The sequence below is a fragment of the Bos javanicus genome, chromosome 26, assembly GCF_032452875.1.
Source record: "Bos javanicus breed banteng chromosome 26, ARS-OSU_banteng_1.0, whole genome shotgun sequence".
NCBI lineage: Eukaryota > Metazoa > Chordata > Mammalia > Artiodactyla > Bovidae > Bos > Bos javanicus.
In genome coordinates this window covers 20,930,944-20,955,562 of record NC_083893.1, presented here as the reverse complement: position 1 = coordinate 20,955,562, position 24,619 = coordinate 20,930,944, and the positions used below count along the sequence as shown (strand labels likewise).

General features: G+C 39.4%; 1 protein-coding gene and 1 pseudogene across 5 annotated transcripts in view; both read left to right on the top strand.

Annotated features, from left to right (window-relative positions):
* The window catches only part of ERLIN1 (ER lipid raft associated 1), a 41,768-nt gene extending 25,260 nt beyond the window's left edge, over positions 1 to 16,508 (top strand). For 4 of the 5 annotated variants that reach the window (XM_061403104.1, XM_061403108.1, XM_061403107.1 and 1 more), the window contains 4 exons: positions 1,523 to 1,614; positions 11,781 to 11,870; positions 12,753 to 12,832; positions 14,245 to 16,508. In XM_061403104.1, coding sequence (XP_061259088.1) covers positions 1,523 to 1,614; positions 11,781 to 11,870; positions 12,753 to 12,832; positions 14,245 to 14,466 — 484 coding nt within the window. In that variant the 3' untranslated portion in view covers positions 14,467 to 16,508. The remainder of the gene's footprint in view (positions 1 to 1,522; positions 1,615 to 11,780; positions 11,871 to 12,752; positions 12,833 to 14,244) is intronic. The other variant, XM_061403105.1, reaches the window with a different exon arrangement.
* Positions 16,509 to 16,594: 86 nt separating this feature from the next.
* On the top strand, positions 16,595 to 24,518 carry LOC133239284 (synaptojanin-2-binding protein-like; annotated as a pseudogene).
* Positions 24,519 to 24,619: the final 101 nt, after the last annotated feature.

Here is a 24,619-nt window from a genome sequence, read left to right as displayed (position 1 = left end):
CATTATTAGGAAGCTCAAATTCTTAGAATGTTCTTTCGTACATTGAGCCCCAGTTCACCACCTAATAAAGAACTGCCATCTAGTTCTATCTTCTGTACAACAAATAAGGCCACTACATGAGAGTGTCTGCTGGAAGAGGGCCTGAAATCCAGCCCCCTTCTGCTTGCCAAACCATGCACCTGAGGGGCTGCATCTTCCCAGAGGTTAGTGCCTTTTGCTAGTTGGTCCAGTTTAGCTGGAGGCCTAATAGCAAAGGAAGCATTTATATACTCCAGACACTTCCAGATCACAGGCCTTTTCTTGATACAGTTAGTAGAAAAGGTCAGCCTACGGGCTTCCCAGGTGGTTCAGTGGTAGAGAGTCTGCCTGCCATTGCAGGAGACGCAGGAAGCATGGATTCAATCCCTGAGTTGGGAAGATCCCCTGGAGTAGGAAATGGCAACCCACTCTAGTAATCTTGCCAGGATGATTTCATGGACAGAGGAGTCTGGCAGGCTACAGTCCATGAGGTCAGAAAGAGTTTGACATGACTGAGCAACTGAATATGTCAGACTGAAATATATTAAATTTGATTCCTGTTTCTGGGTGACTTTGGACAAATCATTTAACCTTTCAACCTCAGGTTTATTATCAGTAAAATAGGATAACACCTCTCTTGCCTACCTTAGTGAGTCAGAAAATTGTTATTGAAAATGATGCTCTGAACCACTGTAGTGTCAGAATTACTATCTATGACTATTCAGTTCAGTTCAGTCGCTCAGTCATGTCCAGTTCTTTGCGACCCCGTGAATCACAGCACACCAGGCCTCCCTGTCCATCACCAACTCCCGGAGTTCACTCAGACTCATATCCATTGAGTTGGTGATGCCATCCAGCCATCTCATCCTCTGTCGTCCCCTTTTCCTCCTGCCCCCAATCCCTTCCAGCATCAGAGTCTTTTCCAATGAGTCACCTCTTCGCATGAGGTGGCCAGAGTACTGGAGTTTCAGCTTTAGCATCATTCCTTCCAAAGAAATCCCAGGGCTGATCTCCTTTAGAATGGACTGGTTGGATCTCATTGCAGTCCAAGGGACTCTCAAGAGTCTTCTCCAACACCACAGTTCAAAAGCATCAATTCTTCCACACTCAGCCTTCTTCACAGTCCATCTCTCACATCCATACATGACCACAGGAAAAACCATAGCCTTGACTAGATGGACCTTTGTTGGCAAAGTAATGTCTCTGCTTTTCAGTATGCTGTCTAGGTTGGACATAACTTTCCTTCTAAGGAGTAAGTGTCTTTTAATTTCATGGCTGCAGTCACCATCTGTAGTGATTTTGGAGCCCAGAAAAATAAAGTCTGACACTGTTTCCACTGTTTCCCCATCTATTTCCCATGAAGTGATAGGACCGGATGTCTTGATCTTCGTTTTCTGAATGTTGAGCTTTAAGCCAACTTTTTCATTCTCCACTTTCACTTTCATCAAGAGACTTTCTATGACTATAGATCATTTCTAATTTTTTGTAATTTTTTTTCCCACAGGGAGGCTGAGAAGACAAAACTTCTTATAGCTGCACAGAAACAAAAGGTTGTGGAGAAAGAAGCTGAGACAGAGAGGAAAAAGGCTGTTATAGGTACTTGGATTTCTTTCTGAAATGAAAGTCTCTAAGTACATGTGCTGTGAGTTTGTCCTGTTCTTTGTCAGCCTCATGTTGGATATTGATGGGACTCAGATAAGATTGCATCATACATGATGGAGAATCCTGGAAATTCCTTTGTATGTTCAGATGTCCTAAAGCCTTTAAACATAGATGAGGCCAGTACTTGATGAAGTGCTTTGGCTCTCCACTGTGTTGTTGACCCCCTCTGTTGTCTTTCGAGGACAGGGACAGTGGATAGGGTTTGGGAATAGTTCTAGTCTCTGGTGGAATAGGGGTTTTGTGTACACAGATTCAGAATAAGGGAGGGTTTTTTGCCAAAGCTCAGGATTATAGTATGCATCCTTACTGTTGACATGCAACCTAGTTTTATCTGCATGGATAAATATTGCCATCTCTGGAAGTACAGCAGGGTTGCTTATAGCTAATTTTAAGTCACAGGGGCTTCCCTAAAACCCCAGCAGGCTGTTAGTCACCTGCTGCCTTAGGTTCTCACTTGTTTGTTCCTTGGTTTGCTGAAAGTTTATTTTACATTAAAATAGTTCAAATATATAGGAACATACAGAGAACAATATAATGAAGGCTTAACATTTTGCCATATTTCTTTCAGATTGCATTTTCTTTTAGGAAAATGTTATATGAAGCCTCCTTTTGTACCCCTCCCTGGTCTTACTTCTTGACCTGTCTTCTCAGAGTAGCTTCTGTTCTGAAGTTGACATAAATCTTTTCTGTCCATATTACTTTAAGTATGTAACAATTCACAGAATTGTTTGACTACAGAAGTGGTATCAAACTCCACCTTTTATTTACAACTTCCTTTTTTTTTTTTAACTAACACTGAGATTTATTCATATTGATACATATAGATCTAGTTTCTTTTTTAACTGCTGTGTATACATTTCATTCTGTGAGTGATCCTCATTTGATGGATTACTAATGAAGAGCTAGTTTCTGGTTTTTCCTTATTACAGACTGTTCTGCAGTAATACCCTTGCCGAGGCCCAGCCACAGCTAATCCAGGGAGTTCAAAGTGGGGACGGCGTCGGCGAGGATCAGGATACAATAGCTTCAATTAGATATTAATTAGAGATGTAAAGAGTAGTAGAATGAGGATAGCTCAGTAGGAAAATTCAGTGGAGAAAAGAGGCTGAGTAGCTTGGTTTACGTGGGAGACCAATAAAACTTCAAGACAAGAAGTTTGCACCACTTACGAAGGCCGCAGGCATCCTTCCGTTCTCCCAAAGGAGAGACACTGAGGCCTCCCCAGTCGGATCTTAGAAGCCCAGGCAAAATTAGTAAGCTTGGTGGGTTCCGCGTTCCAGATGGAGACTCAGCCAGAGTTTGAGAGAGCAAGCGACATGGGGAGACCAGTATTTCGAGAAACTGATCCCAATTCTTTATTTTCCATGGTCTACTTTTATACACTGAGATGTTATGCAAAAGTCACGTGGGGTCAGCAGTCCTGACTTTTATCAAAGTCAGGTGCTTCATACAAATGTATACAGAGGTCTTAGGGGTGTTACATCATCTTCTGGCCAGGGGGCCTGCTGACAAGTTATGACCCTCTCCTTGTGACAGCGGTCAGTCAACCAGGACACTTATTTCTCCAGGGGTGATTATTCTTAAAAAAGACTCCACCTTCTGAAGGTACCAGATAAAGTTACATTCCTATAGGGTGAAGGTGTAGTGGGTTTTAATTAAGGAAAGAATTTACTTAGCCTAAGGTCTAACGTGATTAATATCAAAGGTTAATACTTATTTCTTCTATATATTCATTAATGTGTGTAAGGGCAGGGGATGGGGAGACTTAGCAACAAACATTGGCTGAACAAACGAAAAACCCTTCACCAGTACAATTTCTAATCAGCCCACTATACTTATACTAATGGTTTTCTAACTTTTCTAAGGAACCTGTTTTTAGAAGGTTTAAAGCATCTCATGCCTCTCACGGTTGGGAGGCTGTGAGCAATCACATGTGACCGGACAAGCCTGTCAGGCAGGCTAGAGAACCTTCAGAGGAGTTTGTAGATTAGAACACTCTTGTCACGCCCAGGAGTTTTTATTAACTGGAGCTCTAAGTTAACTCCTTCTCTGAAAGAGGTGGTGGGGGACAGCCCCCCATAAAGTCAGAGGTGTAGGTGAGAGCACAAAGTAGTAAAGTAGGCAGGCTCTGGTTATGGGGGTAGATGCTCAAGGATTTCCAGGGGGACTCCTGAGGCTCGATCCCGCCTTTGCGTATGTTGAGCCTCCTTCCTCATGACCTTTGCCACGGGCGGAGTGCCTCACGCTGGCCCCCAACAACCCTTATCCATATCTCTCTGTGCTCACATGCAAGAGTTTTTCTAGAGAAGTGCTACTTAACATGTGGTGTGGGTCAGTGCCCTATTATATTTTATTAAATATTAAAATACAAAAAAATTCTTTCCCACAGCTGGTTTGAGAAGCACTGCTCTAGAATACGTATCTCAAAGTAGAGTTGCTGAGTCATAGGGTACACACATCTTGAAGTTACAAAAACACTGCCAAGTTGCCCTTCACAGTGACTCCTCCGTTTTACCCTTTCTTCAGCAGTGTTTGAGTTTCCATTTCTTTGCTGCCTTATTCAGTTGTAATTTCTACACATCCTCCTCTACCCATAGAGTTACCAGATTTTTAAAAATTTATGCCATTTTGGTGATGGACATGAAACCACACAGTTTTGATGAGTTTCCCCAGTTACTGGTGAAGTTGAGTATTGTTTATGGAACATTCAAGTTTCCCTTTTTTTGATGTGTAATTGCCTGTTAAAGTCTTTGGCTGTTATTTGATTACTTTTTAAAACTGATTTGTAAAAATTCTTTATATCTTCTAGATACTAATCCCTTCCCAGGTTTATTCATTGCAGATATCTTCTCTCAATTTATGGCATGTCTTTGAACTTTATGATGTCTTTGACATACGTATGTATTTCATTTTCATGTAATCAGATTCATCGATCTTTTCCTTTCCAGTTTGTGCTTTTCCTATCTTGTTTAAGAATTCTTTCCGAACCCCAAAATAATAATTTTATTCTAAAAGTTATAAAGTTTTTCTTCTCATATATAGATCTTGAGCTCATCTGCAATTTATTTTAATGTTTAGTGTGATATATAGATTCAGTTTTAGTTCAGTTCAGTCGCTCAGTGAGTCTGCCCCTTTGCAACCCAATGAACTGCAGCAAGAGAGGCTTCCCTGTCCATCACCAGCTCCCAGCGATTGGTCAAACTCATGTCCATTGAGTCAGTGATGCTGTCCAACCATCTTATCCTCTGTTGTCCCCTTCTCCTCCTGCCTTCACTCTTTCCCAGCATCAGGGTCTTTTTTCAGGAGTCAGTTCTAAGCATCAGGTGGCCGAAGTATTGGAGCTTCAGCATCAGTCCTTCCAATAAATATTCAGGACTGATTTCCTTTAGAATTGACTGGTTTGATCTCCTTGAAGTCCAAGGAACTGTCAAGCGTCTTCTCCAACACCACAGTTCAAAAGCGTCAATTCTACACCACTCAGCTTTCTTTATGGTCCAACTCTCACATCCATACACAACTACTGGAAAAACCATAGCTTTGATTAGACAGACCTTTGTTGGCAAAGTAATGTCTCTGCTTTTTAATATGCTGTCTAGGTAATAACTTTTCTTCCAAGAAGCAAGCGTCTTTTGATTTCATGGCTGCAGTCGTCATCTCCAGTGATTTTGGAGTCCAAGAAAATAAAGTCTGTCAGTGTTTCCATTGTTTCCCCATCTATTTGTCATGAAGAGATGGAACCGGGTGCCATGATCTTCGTTTTTTGAATGTTGAGTTTTAAGCCAACTTTTTCACTCTCCTCTTTATCACTTTCATCAAGAGGCTCTTCAGTTCCTCTTCGCTTTCTGCCATAAGGGTGGTGTCATCTGCATATCTGAGGTTATTGATATTTCTCCTGGCATTTATTGATTCCAGCTTGTGCTTCATCCAAGCCCAGCATTTCGCATGATGTACTCTGCATGTAAGTTAAATAAGCAGGGTGACAGTATACAGCCTTGATGTACTCCTTTCCCAATTTGGAACCAGTCCTTTGTTCCATGTCAGGTTCTAACTGTTGCTTCTTGACCTGCATACAGATTTCTCAGAAAGCAGGTCAGGTGTTCTGGTAGTTCTGTCTCTTTTTTTCCACAGTTTGTTGTGATCCACATAGTCAAAGGCTCTAACGTAGTCAATAAAGCAGAAGTAGATGTTTCTCTGGAACTCTTTTGCTTTTTTGATGATCCAGTGGATGTTGGCAAAATGATCTCTGGTTCCTCTGCCTTTTCTAAATCTAGCTTGAACATCTGAAAGTTCTCGGTTCATGTACTGTTGGAGCCTCACTTGGAGAATTTTGAGCATTACTTTACTAGCATATGAGATGAATGCAATTACGCAGTAGTTTGAGCATTCTTTGGCCATTGCCTTTCTTTGGGATTGGATTGAAAACTGACCTTTTCCAGTCCTGTGGCCACTGCTGAGTTTTCCAAATTTGTTGGCATATTGAGTGTGGCACTTTAACAGCATCATCTTTTAGGATTTGAAATAGTTCAACTGAAATTCCATCACCCCCACTAGCTTTGTTTGTAGTGATGCTTCCCCAAGGCCCACTTGACTTCGGACTCTAGGACGTGTGGCCCTAGGTGAGTGATCACACCATTGTGATTATCTGGGTCATGAAGATCTTTTTTGTGTAGTTCTTCTGTATATCTTTTGTATAGTCTTTTCTTAATATCTTCTGCTTCTGTTAGGTCCATACCATTTCTGTCCTTTATTGTGCCCATCTTTACATGATGTGTTCCCTTGGTATCTCTAGTTTTCTTGAAGAGATCTTTAGTCTTTCCCATCCTATTGTTTTCCTCTATTTCTTTGCATTGATCACTGAGGAAGGCTTTCTTATCTCTCTCTGCTATTCTTTGGAACTCTGCATTCAAACGGGTGTATCTTTCATTTTCTCCTTTGCCTTTAACTTCTGTTCTTTTCTCAGCTATTTGTAAGGCCTCCTCAGACAACCATTTGTCCTTTTTGCATTTCTTTTTCTTGGGGATGGTCTTGATCACTGCCTCCTGTACAATGTCACAAACCTCTGTCCGTTGTTCTTCAGGCACTATCAAATCTAATCCGTTTAACTTTTTCCAAATGGCAAACTATCTTAGACTATTGAGTAGTTCCTTATTCCCTTTATTTATTTATAATGCCACATCTGTCATATAATAAGATCCTATATATAATTTGTTTTGTTGCTTGGGTTTCTGTTTTCTTTCCATTTCTTTGTCTTTCGTTTTCCAGTAATACCTTGCTTTAATTACTATAGCTTTTATTTTAAGTCTTGCTATCTGGTAGAGCAAGTTTGTTTCTTCTTCACTATTCCTCTTAACTGTTCCTGTTTCTAAAATTGTGTTGGACTATTCTAAGCCCTAATTCCTCCATATAAATTTTAGAACCAGCTCAAGTTCTATAAACTACTGTTGAGTTTTTATTGTAATCACATTACTTGTATATGGTATATCAGTTTGAAGAGAATTATATTTATAATATTGAATTTTATAAATCTATTGCATTTCTCCATTTATGAGAATGAAAAATGAAAGAATGACCTTTCAAAAAAAGGTATCATAATCTTCTTCTCATAGTTCCTACACACTCTTTGTTAGAGACTTATTTCTATATATTCCTCAAATATTTTGCTAGTACAGATAGGCTCTTTTTTCAGGACACATTTTTGAACTGCTTTTTACTTTTGTAGGTATGCTGTTGATTTTTTCATTTATCAGTCTTCCTGAAAATGCTGTTGTTTATAATATTCTCTTGGATTTCTCAAGTAAATCATATTGTCTTCAAGATCAGGACAGTTCTGGTTTTTCACTGTACTCTACAGTTTTTAGTTCTTCTCTTAACTGCTTTAGGCTATGACTTCCAGTACAGTGCTGAAAAGAAAGATGGTAAACAGGCATTCTTGTCTTGTTCTAACTTTAAAAACACAGTCCCAGTGATGTTTGCTATACTAAACTTTTATCGGGTTGATGAAGTTTCCTTCTGTTTCTTGCTTGCCCAGGGTTTTTATCATGAATGACTGCTAAAACTTTTACAATTTTTTTCTAAATCTGTTAAGATGACCATATGGTTTTTCTTTTTAAAGCAGTTAATATGATGATTATATTAATAGATTTTCTCTTAAAAGTTATTTTGTCTTCATGGGATAAATTCATTTGCTCATAAAGTAGGTGGTTAATTCACCCTAATACATTTTATATGACTTGCTTTAATTTTATTTTTTTACTTTTATTTTCATAAATGGTCAGCTGCTTTTTTTTTTTTCTTATTTTCTTACTCTTAGGTTTTTGGGGACTGTTGTTTGTTTTTGTTTGTTTGTTGTATCCTGGCTACACTAGCCTCAAAATGAGTTAGAGGGCATTTCTTTTTTCCATGTTGTGAGCATCTTGTATAAAATATATATTATCTCCTCTTTGTAGATTTGCTGGAACTCAGTTATAAAAACCATCGTGGTAAAGTGGAGTTTGTGCTTTTTTGTATGCTCATTTGATTTTTATGGCAACATTTAATCTACAGATTTAATTTCTGTATTGTGTAAGGTGTTTGTTTCTTTTTTAAGTCAGTTTTGGTAGTTATGTTTTTATCTGCTGTTTCAAATTTGAGGGCATAAATTTGTTTGTAAAGTTCTCAATGATTTTTTAAAAATAAACCCTCTACTAAATCTGTGTGCCCCTTGTCATTCCTGATATTGTTTATTTGTGCCTTCTGTTTTGCTGGATCAGATTGGTTTTTTTCATCTTTTCCTAGAACTAGATGTTAATTTGGTTGATTCTTTTGTTACTTTCTTTTAAATTATTATTTTACACTTATTTTTTTTAATTTTCTACCTAGAATTTACTTATTGGTTCTTTTCAAATTTCTTGAGTGACTTAATTCTTTAGTTTTTAATCTTTTCTAATGGAAAAGTGTAAAATGAGACATTTTCTTCCAAGTTCTGCTTTTAGGTGCATCTCACCAGTTTTGAATGTAATTTAATTTATTTGTGTTTGTTTTTTGTTTTGTTTTTAATTTCCATTATTTCTGCTTTGATTCATGAATTATTAATAGTATATTTTCCATTTCTAATTGAGTGGATTCTCAGGGAGCTACTTTTTTATTGTTGATTTCTGCATTGTAATCAGAAAATATGACCTGTTATATGGATTCTTAAGTATTTGTTGAAGTTTGTTTTGTGGACTATCAAGTACATGGCCCTTTTTTGGTAAATGTTCTGTGTGTGCTCGAAGAGATTGAATGTCTGTTCGCTATTTGTTGGATTCAGGTTTCTCTTTATATTCATTATGTCAGGATTATGAATTGTATTGTTCACATCTTGTGTGCTCTTCTAGTTTTTGTCTTCTTGAGCTATCAGTTACTGAGATGGTGTGTTAAAATCTCCCACTATGACCATGAATTTGTTGACTTGTAACTTTCTCTTTATGTAATCTAGGACTATATCTTTAAAAGTGTTCAGTTCCAGAATTGCATTATTACATCTCTGGAGAATTGGCGCGTTATGTAATAACCCTCTTTTATAGCCAGACATGCTTGTTGGCTTAAGGTCTATTTTGTCTGATGATAATATAGCTATGACAGATTTTTCTTGGTTAGTTATTTTCTTGATGTATATTTTCACATCCTTTTACTTTCAACTTTTCTATGTCATTATGTTTTAGGTGTGTCTCTTGTAAACAGCATATAGCTGGATTTTGTTATCTTATCCAATGTGAGAATCTGTCTTTTAACTGGTGAGTTTAGTCTTTTTATATTTATTGTGGTTACTGCTATATTTGGACTTGTTTTATCATTTAATTTTGTGCCATTTACCATGCTTCTTTTCCCCCCTTTTTTGACTGATATTGAATTGATTATCTTTTCTTTATTCTTTTCCTCCTTTGACTTGATTGGAAGTTTTATGTTCTATTTCTTGAATGTATAACTAGGCATTGCCTGTAAAATGCTACAAGCATACCTGACTTGAGAGACTCTAGATTTAATCATTCTTTTCATACTCTTCTTGAATAATACCTTAGGATGCTTTAGCTCTATCACTGTCCTCCAGTTTTACATATTGTTGTTGCCTGATATTTTACTTTATGTTGTTTTCATTCCCCCATTAATTATTATCATCGATTCTTACAGTAAAATATTTTATTTTTATTTAAATGTATTGTGTAATTTTTTTCCTCTCCATTGCTTCTGGCAATTCATTTCTTTTTTTCTGCTAGCTTTTTTCAGTGAAGGCTGAGAAATGGAAAACTTACTCAATCTTCCTTGGTCTGAAATAGTTTTACTTCATTCTTGAATGGTAATTTAACCTATAGTTCTAAGCCCAGCTCAGCTTCCTTTTCTGTGTAACTTTGGCAGTAATATTTTGGTTTTGTTTGGCCTCTTCTCCTTGCTTTACTTTTAAGAATTTTCTATCTTGGGGTTGTCTCTAATTTCACTATGATATGTCACTGGGACGGAAGGTAGAGCATTTTAGTTTCACTGGAGTTGGAGCCCTTTAGAAGGTCTTGGGTTTTATATGGGGCTTTCAGTTATGCCATCTCAAGACGTCATCTCCCAGCCCTGCATGGGCAGTAACCCAAGGCCATTTCTTTTACTTGTCTAATATCCACTCCCAGGGCTGCTGTCATTCAGGCTGTCAGCTCTCCCTTTACTTGTGTCTCTTGAAGATCTCAGTTACACATTAGGAAACAATTTTGTTCTGTTTTATCTAGCATTTTAAGATGTTGATAGCTGAAGGGTTTCTCATTAGCCTGCTCCACCAGTTTTCTTAACTAGAGCTCTGGTCATGCTGTTTGTTGGTTCATGCCCACATGTCAGAGAACAGTGTGAAATGGGATTACTGCATCATTTCCCAATGTTAAGACACCATTCTCTGGGTTCTAGCTGCAGGCTCTAGATTCCTCACCTTTTATTTGAATTTTACTGAGTTTCTGCTTAATGCTAAGTTTTTAGCCCAGCTGAACATAGTAGTCTATTTTTAGGATGGTATGATGATAGATTGATTTTATGCTGTTGGGGATATAGGGAAGTATGCCCTGGAGTAGTTCGTAAAGGATCCTGCCTTTTGGAAAGAAGAAACCACTTGGAAGTGTTCTTTCCATTATGGGCTTCCTCCAGAGGCCAAAGAGAAGATATGTTAAAATACTCAACTTCTTTGACTGAAAAGGAGAATTGAGAATGTTCTTCAAGAATTGTAGTGGTTATATTGAAAGTGTAAAATTAGAGTCTTTCTTCCCTGGTTCTGGATCCTTTAGTTAGACCAGAGAGTTCCTAAGGATGTTTTGTTTTCCCTGCCCGTAATTGCCTGCTGCGGCTACCTTGTTCACTCCCAACACATTTTCACATGCTCAGATGAATTACCCTGCTTTTTCTCTTTATGTCTTTAGCAGTCAGAATACTCCTCTGGTAACTCTTCATCACATCATTTCCCTGATAGTTACTTAACAATTGATCTGGAGTATATATTAAAGCTAAATTCCTTAGCCTTTCACTCAAAACAGGGGTCTTTTAGCCCTGTCTGTAGTGTTTTTGTTATCTTCTCTTGTCAACTGGCTCTCTTATCACCTCTTCACTGTGACTTGCTAATTCGTTTCTTCTTGTTTTCATTTATACTTTCTGCCAGGTCCTCTTAAGTTCTGTGTATAATTTTCTTTTAAGATTTCTTCTAGATGACCTTCCTTGGCTTATCTTCCACATCCTTTCTTTCTCCTGCCACAATATATAAATGTCCTATGTTGCTATACACTTGTGTTGCGCTGTTTTTGTTTTGAGTGCTTTCACGAAGTCTCTTGTTTTCCCCATTAACTTGTGAATCACTGCCATTTAATCCCATGAAGGACTGAAACTGTTACGTTTTGTATTCCTCCTTCCCACAAAACAAACACTGTCCAAATAAAAGTGAAGTAGGAAATAAACTTCCTTTTTTCTGATGAGTTGTTTATAGTTTGGGTAGATAAAACAGTGAAACAATTAGGCTGTAAAGTGTTATATGATTAAATGTAAGCTATGTGCTGCTGTTTTCTAAGTAGCTCCAGAACTAGAGAAATGTTTTTGAAGGTATCTTGTTTTGTATATAATTATAGAAGCAGAGAAGATTGCACAAGTGGCAAAAATTCGGTTTCAGCAGAAGGTGATGGAGAAAGAAACTGAAAAGCGCATTTCTGAAATTGAAGGTACCACAGGGAGAAAAGAAACTCTGACCATCCTGAACTGCTTCGCTGTCTCAGGGACTGGGTCTGGGTTATGGTGGGTGGGCCATAGAGAGGATAATCTGGTCTGGAGGAAGTAGCTAGTTGATATTCTAGACAAACATTTTTTAAATTGCCATTGCATATTTAGTTCTTTGGTTTGTAACTATGGTAAACGTTAACCTTTTATTTTCCATCCTTAAATTAGGACGGACTTGTTCTCAGGCAAAGTAATCCGTTTTAAAGAATATACCACCAGTTTCTTTTCTGCTTGTCAACCAAAAAAATAACCAGACGATTAGTTGGGGAAAAAACAAGCCCCAGTTTTTATCTTCCAAACTCTTGATTACACATAGTGAGAAGTCGATGCTCTTAGTTCACAGTCTTAAAGATGAAATATTCAGCCTCTTTTGCTTACATGATGCTGCTTCCTATCATTCTGCATTAACTGATTGTGGATCCGGTTTGAAGGGGATGGAGACAGTGCAATAAATAGAGCCAGGCGCTCATGTCTGAACTTACTTAGTTAACGCCTAGAGCCTGGGTGGGGTATGAGGCTTTGAGTGATGAGGGGTGGTGGAAAGAAGGAACAGCTTCAGGTTGAAAATGAAGTGGGTTCAGATGAACTGAGTTATTTAACTTGACATTGTCAAGAGTATCCTCCCTTTGAGAACAAGCTGTCTGGAGACTGGGATTTGAAAACTGTTGACACTGTTATATGCCTTAGAAGTAAAGTAAATGATTGTAATATCAGGCAGTGGATAAATGGGCTTCTGCTTCAGGTAGAGTCTGAACTCTTGCCCAGAGCTGAGGAAATGGGTTGCACCTTTGCTCTGTTTTAAACACCCTGACTGTTTTGCTTACTAGATGCCGCATTCCTGGCCCGAGAGAAGGCGAAAGCAGATGCTGAGTATTATGCCGCACACAAATATGCCACCTCAAACAAGGTGACTGGCTCTCTGTGCCACTGTCCTAGTAATAGAGTTTGGGTATTTCCTTTCCCTTGTGAGGAGTTCTAACATGATAGAGGTGATTTTATCCAGTGTCAAGAAAGGATGGTTACTATCACAGAATCAGCCATTCATTTCCAAAGGCATATAATGCACATTCTATGAGTAGAGAACTCTGTATGGTTCCGTATAAAAGTGAGGAACTAGGAAAAAGGCAAGCAGATATATAAGCCCAGGTTAAGTGCTATAAATGCATTCATTTGTACTGCTGCATAAGAGCTCAGTAATCAGGAAAGTTAAAGGTCTTCTCCTGAAATGACAAGAGTGACGGGAGAGGAGTAAAGTTCATTTGAAATTGCCTCCCAGATAAGGGAGCCCTGGTGGGCAGATGCTGAGCTTGTTCAGGGCAGTGTTTCTCATCAAATTCTTAGCATTTTGGGGTGAGATACTTTTTCATTGTTGAAGACTTACCTTACACATTATGGTATATTTTCCTACTAAGCTATCAGTTTTGCTCACCAATTATTTTAACAATACACACACAGAGCACGCACACACACACACATTTCCAAATACCCCTAATTGAGTAGTGCTTGTTTGTTGGATTTAAAAAATGCTATAGTCACGAGGAATTTCATACGTGTACCTTGAGAAAGGAGGTTGGGTAATGTATGGGTTAACAGTTTTTGTATAGAGACGGGTGAGTTTAGATCTAGAGAGTACAGACCTGTTAGTAGGATTTATTTAATTAAAAGTCAACTAGAACCCCTAGTATTCTGAGAAGGAAAGAATATGACCAAGGTTTAGAAAGTATTAATTATACAATAGAGTGGAACAAAGAAAAAGTTGAGAAGGAGGTTGCTAAAGTATATGATGCAGTTTGAAGGGTTAGAATCAAGATTTAAAGTATCGACAGGGCTTTAACTTTTTCTCTTTAGAAAGGAACAATAATCTCTATTCAGAAGAAATTTTAAGATATGATAGGTTGTCAGAACAGAGTTGTTAGTACTTTAAAATCCATATAAATTTAGAAATAAACTTAATGTATTGGATTGGAGGATGCAGCTCTATAGAAACAGAATAGAATTTGGTCAAGATGAAGGCAAGATGAGAAATTTCAGTTTCCAGACCAGTGATCCAAATCTGTCTCGGGAAGAACTGGCCAGACACAGGTATCAAGACTCTGTCATTGAGGTCGCCTCAGGCTGAGAGTGGCAGCAGTTTGTGTCATTTGAAAAGTGCTGTGAATGTGACAGCCACACTTCAGAATGAGAGAGCGCCGCTGGTAATGATTCAGAGCTGAGGAATGGTACTCAGGAGAGCAATCAGGAAAGTCTGTGTTAGGAAAGAGAGAGGTGAATAGTGCACCAAAGTGTCCTGATGCCTGTGCTCTTGTTTGCCTCTCACAGCACAAATTGACCCCGGAATATCTGGAGCTCAAAAGGTACCAGGCCATTGCTTCTAACAGTAAGATCTACTTTGGCAACAGCATCCCTAGCATGTTCGTGGACTCCTCCTGTGCTTTGAAGTATTCAGATGTTAGGACTGGAAGAAAAGGTTCTCTGCCCTCTAAGGAGGCTCTTGAACCCTCTGGAGAGAGCCCCATCCAAAACAAGGAGAATACAAGTTGATGCAACAGATGGAAATGTTCTCCAGTATCAAGATGTGGCCCAAGGGGTTAAGTGGGAACAGTGGTTACACAACTCTTCAGATTTACAGAGAACCCATGCTGTCTGTTCTGCCTCTCCTATGGTCGTCCTGGTTTATCAGCTGATTGCAGGAGAGAACTAGCTGTCTGCACCCAGATGGTCTTTTCAGCCGCAGTTTTATCAACTATCCTGAGTGTGTTCCTTTCTAAACTGGTACTCATGAATGAGAGAAAGTCTGATGCTAAGATACTGCCTGCACTGGAATGTTAAACACTAGATATATAATAAGCTGCGTTTTTCTAAGCTGAAATCTATTGAATAATGTTTACATTGGTCCCTGGGGAAATGTGTGTTCAGCCATTCAAGAGATTGAGGCCAGAGAGAAGATGGCCATAATGTGGTAAGTGTAATGAAGACTGACTGCTTCGGGACCCAGGCTCTCTCTTTGGGGTCCAGTCCTGGCATTCATCCCTGTGATTAGCATCTAGTCCACAGAAGTTCTTCAGGAAATGATCTTCTGCTTGAGCAACCATTTACTTGATAAAATTCTCACCTGTTTGATTTCCTGTAGTCAAGATGGTGGCCTGCTGGGACGTGCACCCTGCCACCCAATCAGAGATTCTTCAGAGAGATTCCTAATCATTAGTTTATTGCTTTAGTAAGCTCAGAGATAGAGCTTGGTTTGAAGTTTGGGGTGAGATGAAACCTTTGCTTTGAACCAAAGCTCTGGGAGACATGCATTATCCTCCATTAGGTGGTGGATGTCTGTGTCACTGCCTCAGGCCATATGTGACAAGGTGCCTGGTTTTTAGCCACAGACAGCTCCTTATATGTCACCTCTCAGCTCTGACCAAGAGTGGAACAAAGACTTTAACCAGAAATAGGAGCAGTATCCAGTTCCTAGCTGTTCACTGCACAGTATTGTATCATAACTGCAGGAAGTTTTTATTTTTAAAACTGGATTTGGGGTGCTTTCATTTCCCCCAGTACCTCTGCCTAAAGGTCAAATCCTGGGGCTGCCATGGTTACTAGCCCACAGATTCTCCTTCTGAAATTGTTTAAGAGTCCACATAGGGTGGAACAAGGAGTAACCTAGAAAGCATCCTTGGTCATCTTGGTCTCTGTCCCTCCTAGCCCAGAGATGCTAAAATCGAAGTTGTTCCCCAGCTTTTACCTCACCTAGGAGATAAGGATTATTCCAGTGACTTCCTGGGCAGCCAGTGGATTTAAATTTCCATGGGAAGCTGGTAAGAGTTAGCCTGTGGCTATGGGAGATCTATTTCATCTGGACCTTTTTTACCTTAAGTTTCCTGAATCAGTGTGCCCTGTAATTAGGCCTGAGTTTATTCAGTTTTAAGACACCTTTTATGTATGCTACATTCAAGCCAGACAGAAAATTCATGGGACCACTTCCAGAAACCTTTAAGCTAACTATCAGTCTCATGACAGCCTGTGGGTTGTGCCAAACACTTAATGTGGGAGAGGAATCCCAGATTCAGGGTCTTTTCCCTAGGCCTTATCCTATAAAGGCATTCGTAATATGGAAAGGATTTTTGTTTTTGCTCATTTAATTATATACATTCTCTTTATGAATGAATTTTACATTCTCTAGCCCTCTTTAAAAGGTCTTTGGAACTATATAATAAACTGTCATATATGTTGCTGCATATAAATAATGATTGTTGTGGGAAGTCTGGATCATTGACCTTCATGCTTTCATTCCTAGAGATGTTTCCTATTCCTATGAGCTAAAAGCTGTTGCCCCAAAGTGGTGGATGTGGGTTTTCTTACAAGCCACAAGCCATGGTGGCAGAGTTGAGGAACAGGGAAGTAGCACTGTGAAGTTTTCGAGAAAGGACTTTTGTTAAACTCTCCATGGAGTGTGCTTCCCTGTGCTCACTGGAGCTCTCAGTCTGTCCCCCCTTCAGGGATGTTCCTTTTGGTAATCTTGAAGTCTAAATTTATATGTGAAATGCTACCTTTTTAAAAAAAGACACTAAATAAAATTATTTTACTATCAGTGATTTGTGTTTCTCCCATGTGTCTCCATTCTTCTCTGTTGCTTATCTTGCTCCTTAAGCTGTCCTGCCTGTTTCAGCTCAGGGGCCAGTTTATTTATTAGTTTATCTTACTGTAGACACTCTTCTTACACTCTTCCCAGAAACCTCATGTAAGAATTTTGAAAGCAGGGTTTCCATTCTTTGCTGACTCATGGAATTTAACAAGGGACATTCCGATTCTTTGTGGGATGTAGCCAGCAGCAGAGAAGGGAAGGGGGAGGATGGTGCATCATGCCCCTCAGGGACGGCCCAAGAGCTAAGGAGGGGAGGGGCATTATCCTGAGGTGGGGAAAGACAAGCTGTGCATCATAACTTTATGGGATCCACCCCATGCTATCCCACATCTGTGGCTACAAACCAGGGAAATTGAATTCAAACTGATCATCCTGTAGGCTTTTGGTAAGGCTTAGAATGAAGTGATTTAGATATAAGTGATTTCTTCTACTCTGTGGGGAAGGAATTTTGTGAATGAGATGTTGTGGCTTCTCCTTGCCTTGGGATTAAGTCCGCGATGTTTTCATGCAAGGGTCTCTGGGATTTGCTCCCACTGAGCTCTCCAGCCCAGGTGCTTGAATGTACCTTCTGTCCCTTTGCATGTATTACTCCATCCACCTGGTCTACTTTTTTTCCCTTATAGCTCTAACCTTGTTAACGCCTATAGAGTCTTCACGTCTTCAGAGAGAGCTCCTGGAACTGCCTGCTCAGGTCAGACCCCGCATTGCCCTGTTTTTAACCGCATAACCTCACATTACCTGTTCTCACAAATGTTTAGGTCTCTGGGTACAGAGACTGTGGCCACGCTCTTCCCTGGGATAATATCTGTTGCTAATACTTTGCACAGTGCTTGGCACATATGAGTTGGTCTGTTATGTTGCCGGAAAGAACAAAAGGATGAGTGTGAAAGGCAGGTCAGTGAGCAGTGGGGGAGAAAACAAGGACACAGAAGTTAAGCTAGAATGTCCATGTCAGGACTTAGTGTTTAATGATGGAAAATTGCATAATGTCCAACTTGTTGACATGTCCTTACAGAGCTTGTCAGTAGGTTGAGCAAGATCTGTTTATGCACTTGGAATAGTGATTTGCAGTGCTGTTTGTTGGGGTGCACTACTTCACCCAGCCTTTTGGAGTCAATATATGTTTCTCCCTCTGAGTAGACTGTAAGTTCCTGTGATGGACAGAGCGCACAGTGCTGATACAGGTGTATCAGAAAACTCAGATTGAATTATGTCTTCAGCATCAGTGACCTAAGCGATAGCTGGATTTTAACCTCAACCACAGCCCTCCAGGAACATCTCAGCAAGCTGGGCCAGCTTCTCAGCTTTCCTCTGGTCTGTTGTCTTTGTATAAGCATTTAAAGTTAGTTTATTGTTAATTCATTGCTCACCACCCCCCCAAATGCCCATTATTCTATAACTCAGAATGACATTTTACTTATTTTCCTAACCATATTTCTTTGGAATTAGTGCCTTTCATCTTTTTTTCCTATTATCTCCTATCCATTTTTCTATCTTCCATCTGCCATGGGCTGAATGTGTCCCCCTAAAAGTCATGTTGAAGTTCTAATGCCCCATGTGATGGTGTTTGGAGCTGGGACCTTTGAAAGGTAATTAAGTTGTAAAGGGTGATACTCTGTTTATGAATTAGTACTTTTATAATAAGAGACACAAGAAAGATGTCTTGCTGGGCCATGTGAGGCAGGAAGAGAGCTCTCACCAGACAGCAAATCTGCTGCCACTTTGGTTTTGGACTTCCCTGTATCTAGAACTGTGAGAAATGAATGTTGTTTGTTTAAGCCACCAGTTTTTGGTATTTGGTTATAGTGGCGATTAGGGTGATTCAGCAGATTAATAGGCAAGTTGTAATAGTGTGGTGAGCACCAGAGCAGGCTAGTCACTGCATGCAGGGTGAAGGTCAGTACAGCCTGATGGTTTCTAGGAGGAAATGTTGGGTCTGAGCCGAATATTTTAAGGATACACAGGAGGCAGCCAGCCACCTGAAGAGAAGGATAATGGTGAAATGTGTTCCAGGCAATAGGAGCACCAGATGCTATTTTATTTTAAAATTCAATTCCCTGGGTCTCCAGTGCCAAGCATGCAGTCCCCATGTTTTTCACTGCAGGGTTCCTCCCACACTTTGGAAGTTGCAACCATTCTGCACATAACTCAGATATGCACAAGAATGCATATCCTGAGGGATAACCCTCAACCAATGGAAGAGGGGAGCACAAATGCTCAGAGAGGAGGTGGCCCCTAAAACCTTTTCGATGGAGACAGCAACCCTCCTGACACAACAGGAGAAGCAGTGTGCTTCAAATAAAGTAGAGCAAATGTTTGGGTGCCTGGTGTGTGCCAGGAAAACGAACTGTGTTATGTATTAGACCAGCAGTGAACAAAACAGTAGTGAATAAGACGTATAACCTTTGTTCTCTTAGAATCAACAGACTCATGGAAAGGTAGATTTTAATCAAAGAATTCCAACTATGATAAGTTTATATAAATGGGAGAAATGTAGTACTAAGAGGATAAAAAAGGAGGAGGAGATAAAGAATGAGAAAGTGTAGCTAGCCAGTTAAAGATCAGGGAATAACAACAACAATTTTTAACAAAATTTTTTTATTGGGCGAAGGATCTCTAGACGTTTCTTCGGAGAAGATACTCAAATGGCTAAAATGAACATGAAAGATGTTTAACATAATTAGTCATTAGGGAAATGTTGATCAAAACCATAATGAGGTAACACTTTATACCCATTACAGTAACTGTAACAAAAAAGACAATAACAAGTATTGGCAAGGATGTGGAGAAATTGGAGACCTCATACATTACTAGTAGTAGTGGAAACTGGTAGTTATTTTGGACTATGTTGTGACAGTTCCTCAAAATGGTAAACATAGAATTAACCATATGACCCAGCAGTTCCACTTCTAGATACCCACCCAGAAGAATCAAAACACGTCCACACAAAATGAACTGTGCTTTAAAAGACTGAATTGTATGTGACTTCTATCTCAATAAAGCTGTTATTTTTAAAAATGCTCACATGTGAAGCCTTATAATGTGAAGATCTCAGTTCAAGAACCTTCCAGGAATAGACCAAAGTCTGATAACAGGTGTAACATTAGCAAGAGTAGGAGCAGCAAAAAATGAGACTGGTAAGGAGGGTGTCAAGAGGGGAAGAGGAATGTGGTGGGCCTTCTGAGCCTTGTTACTTATCAGTGATATTTCCAAAGGTTATACACCTTCAAGCAAAACATTTCAGGATTTGAAATTTAAAGCACAATAACATTTATATTAGCATCCCAAACTATGAAATAGGTATAAATCTAACAAAGTGTGTGTCTGTTAAGATCTATATAAGGAAAACTACAGAACTTCAGTAAATCAATGAAGAGTTGATACAGATGAGGACATTCCATGTTTGTGGATAGGAAGACAATATTGCCAGCGTGTTAACTTCTTTCTAACTTGATCTGTAGATTCAATGCAATCTCAGTTAAAATCCCAACAGGTTATTTTATGAATATTGACAATGATTCTAAAGCATATATGGAGAAGTAGAATAGGTGGTGTAATAGTGAAGAACCAATTTGGAGGCCATGACCTAAGTTCAAGACTTATAAAACTACAATAATCAAGACAGTGTGTTGTTGGCAAAAAAACATACAGAGACAAGTAGATTAGTGGGACAGAAAAGAAAGTCCAGAAATAGACCCACATAAATATAGTCAGCCAGTCTTTGTCACAGAACAAAGGCAACGCGATGGAGAAAAAATAGTCTTTTCAACAAATTGTGCTGGAATAACTGGACATACACATGCAAATACACCACTCTGGTTCAGGACTTAATAGAGGCAGGGAGTATATGAGAACTCTGTATCTTCTGCTCAATTTGGTATAAAACAGCTCTAGAAACAAAATCTTAGTAATGAAAGGTCTATTAAAAATCCACGAATTAAAAAAAAAAAGCACCTTTTAAGGTTTTTAAGTAGGGCAACTGATTAGGTAACTTGAAAACTGCCCTTTCTGAACACGTTTACCAGTCCAACGTTTTCAAACATTTCAAAGTCCATAATTGACCTCATTGTGGAATGTCTGCAAACAAATGTTTGCAAGCAACTCAGGATAATCATCAGTGGATACTGATTTCACAGAAGGTTCTGGAAGGACTACAGCAATGTATATGAAAGTGTTAGTTGCTCAGTTGTGTCTGACTCTGCAACCCCATCGACTATAGCCCACCAGGCTCCTCTCTCCATGGAATTCCCAGGCAAGAATACTGGAGTGGGTAGCTGTTCCCTTCTCCAGGGGATATTCCCAACTCAGGGATCAAACCTGAGTTTCCCACATTGTAGGCAGATTCTTTTACTATTTGAGCCACCAGGGAAGCCCATGTATATGTATATAAATATGTATATGGGCTTCCCTGGTGGCTCAACTGATAAAGAATCCACTTCCAATGCAGGAGACCTAGGTTCAGTCCCTGAGTTGGGCAGATCCCCTGGAGAAGGGAATAGCTACGCACTCCAGTATTTTGGTCTGGAGAATTCCATGGACTGTATAGTCCATAGGGTCACAAAGAGTGGGACAGGACTGAGCAACTTTCACACTTCAAGCTAATTACCTCTACCTAGGTTCTTCATGCCCAAACCTATCACTGGCTGTGTCTCCATCCCAGCGTAGTGGCTCCATCCCAGCTTATTAGCCCCACATCTAATGCATATATGAATGCAGCCTAATAAGGTTGTTTAATGGAAACAAATAGTCTGCTATGGAAAAATACAGAGAGTTCTGGAATTAGTGAAAAATAGGCAAGTTGAAACAATGAATTTTAGTGCTAACTTGGCTCCCACTTCTTTTGTTCAGGTTTTCCTACATCAGTGCAAAGGTGATACTTTCCTCTTCCACCTGCTTGTTGAGGGCAGATTGCATTTCCCAGAGCAAACCACAGCCATATCTCTCACCCCTCGTTCTCTCTGTAGTGTGCCCGCCACCACTTCCCCATCAAGAAAGGAAACCTAATTCCTGACCGTTTGGATTGGAGTTGGCTTTTGGGAATTACTTGCAATGAATAATATGGTTCTAATGTTTTCTATAATAAATAGTAGGAAACCACAGTAGGTATTTTTAGATTTTGAAAAATTTATTATAACAAATTCGCCATAAAATATTGTCTAGATTCTGAGACATTGCTATTAATAGTAAGATTTATCTCAAAGAATAAGTCAGCAAAAGCATTAATTATCTTAAATGCAAATACAAATGAGAACATTTATCAAATACCAACTAGGTAATTGTTATCTTTATTATGGTAAAATATACATAAAGTATATCATTTTAACACTTTTAAATGTACAGGTCAGTGGCATTAAGCACAATCACAACTTTGTACAATTATCACCATTATCCATTTCTAGAACTTTTTAAAAAATTCGCTATATTAACAAAAGTTTTCCCACAAGGCCTTTTACTGGTTCGTGGGCTGATGAAACCGAAAGTGCGGTGTTGTGGCTGCTGCCAGGAGTGATTCTCACCTTCACCTGTGCCAGTCCTCGCTATGAACAGAAGAACAGATTACTTGGTTACTGAGGAAGAGATCAGTCTCACTAGAGGACCATCAGGCCTGGGCTTCAACATCATCGGTGGGACAGATCAGCAGTATGTCTCCAATGACAGTGGCATCTTCGTCAGCCGCGTCAAAGAGAATAGGGCTGTGGGCTCTGGATGGGTGGCTCCAGGAGGGTGATAAGATCTGCTTGGTCAATGGCCAAGACCTAAAGAATCTGCTGCACCAGGATGCCGTAGACCTTTTCTGTAATGCAGGCTATGCTGTGTCCCTGAGAGTGCAGCACAGGTTACAGGTGCAGAATGGGGCCAGTTCAGTTCAGTCGCTCAGTCGTGTCCGACTCTTTGTGATCGCATGAATCGCAGCACGCCAGGCCTCCCTGTCCATCACCAACTCCTGGAATTCACCCAAACTCATGTGCATCAAGTCGGTGATGCCATCCAGCCATCTCATCCTCTGTCATCCCCTTCTCCTCCTGCCCCCAATCCCTCCCAGCATCAGGGTCTTTTCCAATGAGTCAACTCTTCACATGAGGTGGCCAAAGTATTGGAGTTTCAGCCTCAGCATCAGTCCTTCCAATGAACACCCAGGACTGGTCTCCTTTAGGATGGACTGGTTGGATCTCCTTGCAGTCCAAGGGACTCTCAAGAGTCTTCTCCAGCACCACAGTTCAAAAGCATCAATTCTTCAGTGCTCAGCTTTCTGTAGAGTCCAACTCTCACATCCATACATGACCACTGGAGAAACCATAGCCTTGACTAGATGGACCTTTGTTGGCAAAGTAATATCTCTGCTTTTTAATATGCTGGTCTAGGTTGGTCATAACTTTCCTTCCCAGGGAGTAAGCGTCTTTTAATTTCATGGCTGCAATCACCATCTGCAATGATTTTGGAGCCCCAAAAAATAAAGTCTGTCACTGTTTCCACTGTTTGCCCATCTATTTCCCATGAAGTGATGGGACCAGATGCCATGATCTTTGTTTTCTGAATGTTGAGCTTTAAGCCAACTTTTTCACTCTCCTCTTTCACTTTGATCAAGAGGCTTTTTAGTTCCTCATCACTTTCTGCCTAGTCCATAAGGATGGTGTCATCTGCATATCTGAGGTTATTGATATTTCTCCCGGCAATCTTGATTCTAGGTTGTGCTTCTTCTAGCCCAACGTTTCTCATGATGTACTCTGAATATAAGTTAAATAAGCAGGATGACATTATACAGCCTTGACGTACTCCTTTTCCTATTTGGAACCAGAATGGGCCCATAGGACCTCAAAATGAAGGGGAGCCAAGTGGTGTTACCATAACTGTGGTGGTGCCTTTGTTTGCCCTCACCACGGTAGCAACCTGGGCCTTCACGAGATACCAGCAATAACTTTGAAAAACTTGCTTTCTTCCAGTGTTCCCAGAGAAGACACATTTCTCTCTCTCTCTCACCCTCCTCTCCTGCCAGTCTTCCATAACTTTCCCTCTACATAGCCAGCTTATGATTTAAAGAGACTGCTACCCAACGAGAATCTTCCTATTCAAAATCTCTGAATCCTCATATTCTTATGGGAGAGTAAAGGTATTGTTTGAAGGAAACCTGAAAGAAGGACTTGCCTAGAAGAGAGAGTTATATATTTTACTAGGACCGCCAATGAAAGTTCAGCTACAACCTCAAAAATGGGAAAGGTCCAGTCTTCCCATCATCCTGCAGTATTCCTTTTTTTCTTACCTGGTGTGCGTCAAATGCCAGCTGTAATAAAAGGAAAAAAGGATTTTTCTCTTAAAAAAAAAAATTTCCCATAAGGAAAGCACCAGATTGTTTCACTGTAGTATTTTATCAAACTTTTTAGGAAAAATAACACGAATCTTTTAATTAAAACTTTAAAAACTCATTTATTAAAAAGAAAAAATGGAACATTTGCCAAATTACTTTATCTGGCTATCAAATCTGATGTTAAAACCAGACAAACACATTACAGAGAACAAAATTGCAAACCAATACTCTACATGTACATAAGTACAAAAATCCATAACAAAGTAATGGCAAATCAAATTCAGAAAATAAAAATGTTTTACTACATCATGAGAAAGAAGAGATGTCCATCCTAGGAATATAAGGTTAGTTTAACACTTTTAAAAACAATCATTATAGATAGCAATTTAAAAATTTGGTTAGCTTTTTAAAAATTATTGAAGTATAGTTGCTATACAATAGTATACATTACAGGCATACAATATAATGGTTTGCACATTTCAAGGGTTATAAATATTGGCTATATTCTCCATATTGTACCATATGTCCTTGTAGTTTATTTTATACCTAAAAGTTTGTACCTTGAAATCCCCCAGCTTTATAGTTAATGTATTGTTAGTGCTTAAAGGAAATAGTACATGAAAGGAGAGGCTTAAAAAATCAAAAATTGCAGATTTTGTGAATGAGAGGTAGGAAGGGTATGAATCCATCCTGATCTCAAGCTTCAGGAAGGTAAATACGACCCAAACCAATTCCAGGTTGTTTGTTTGCTAAGTCCA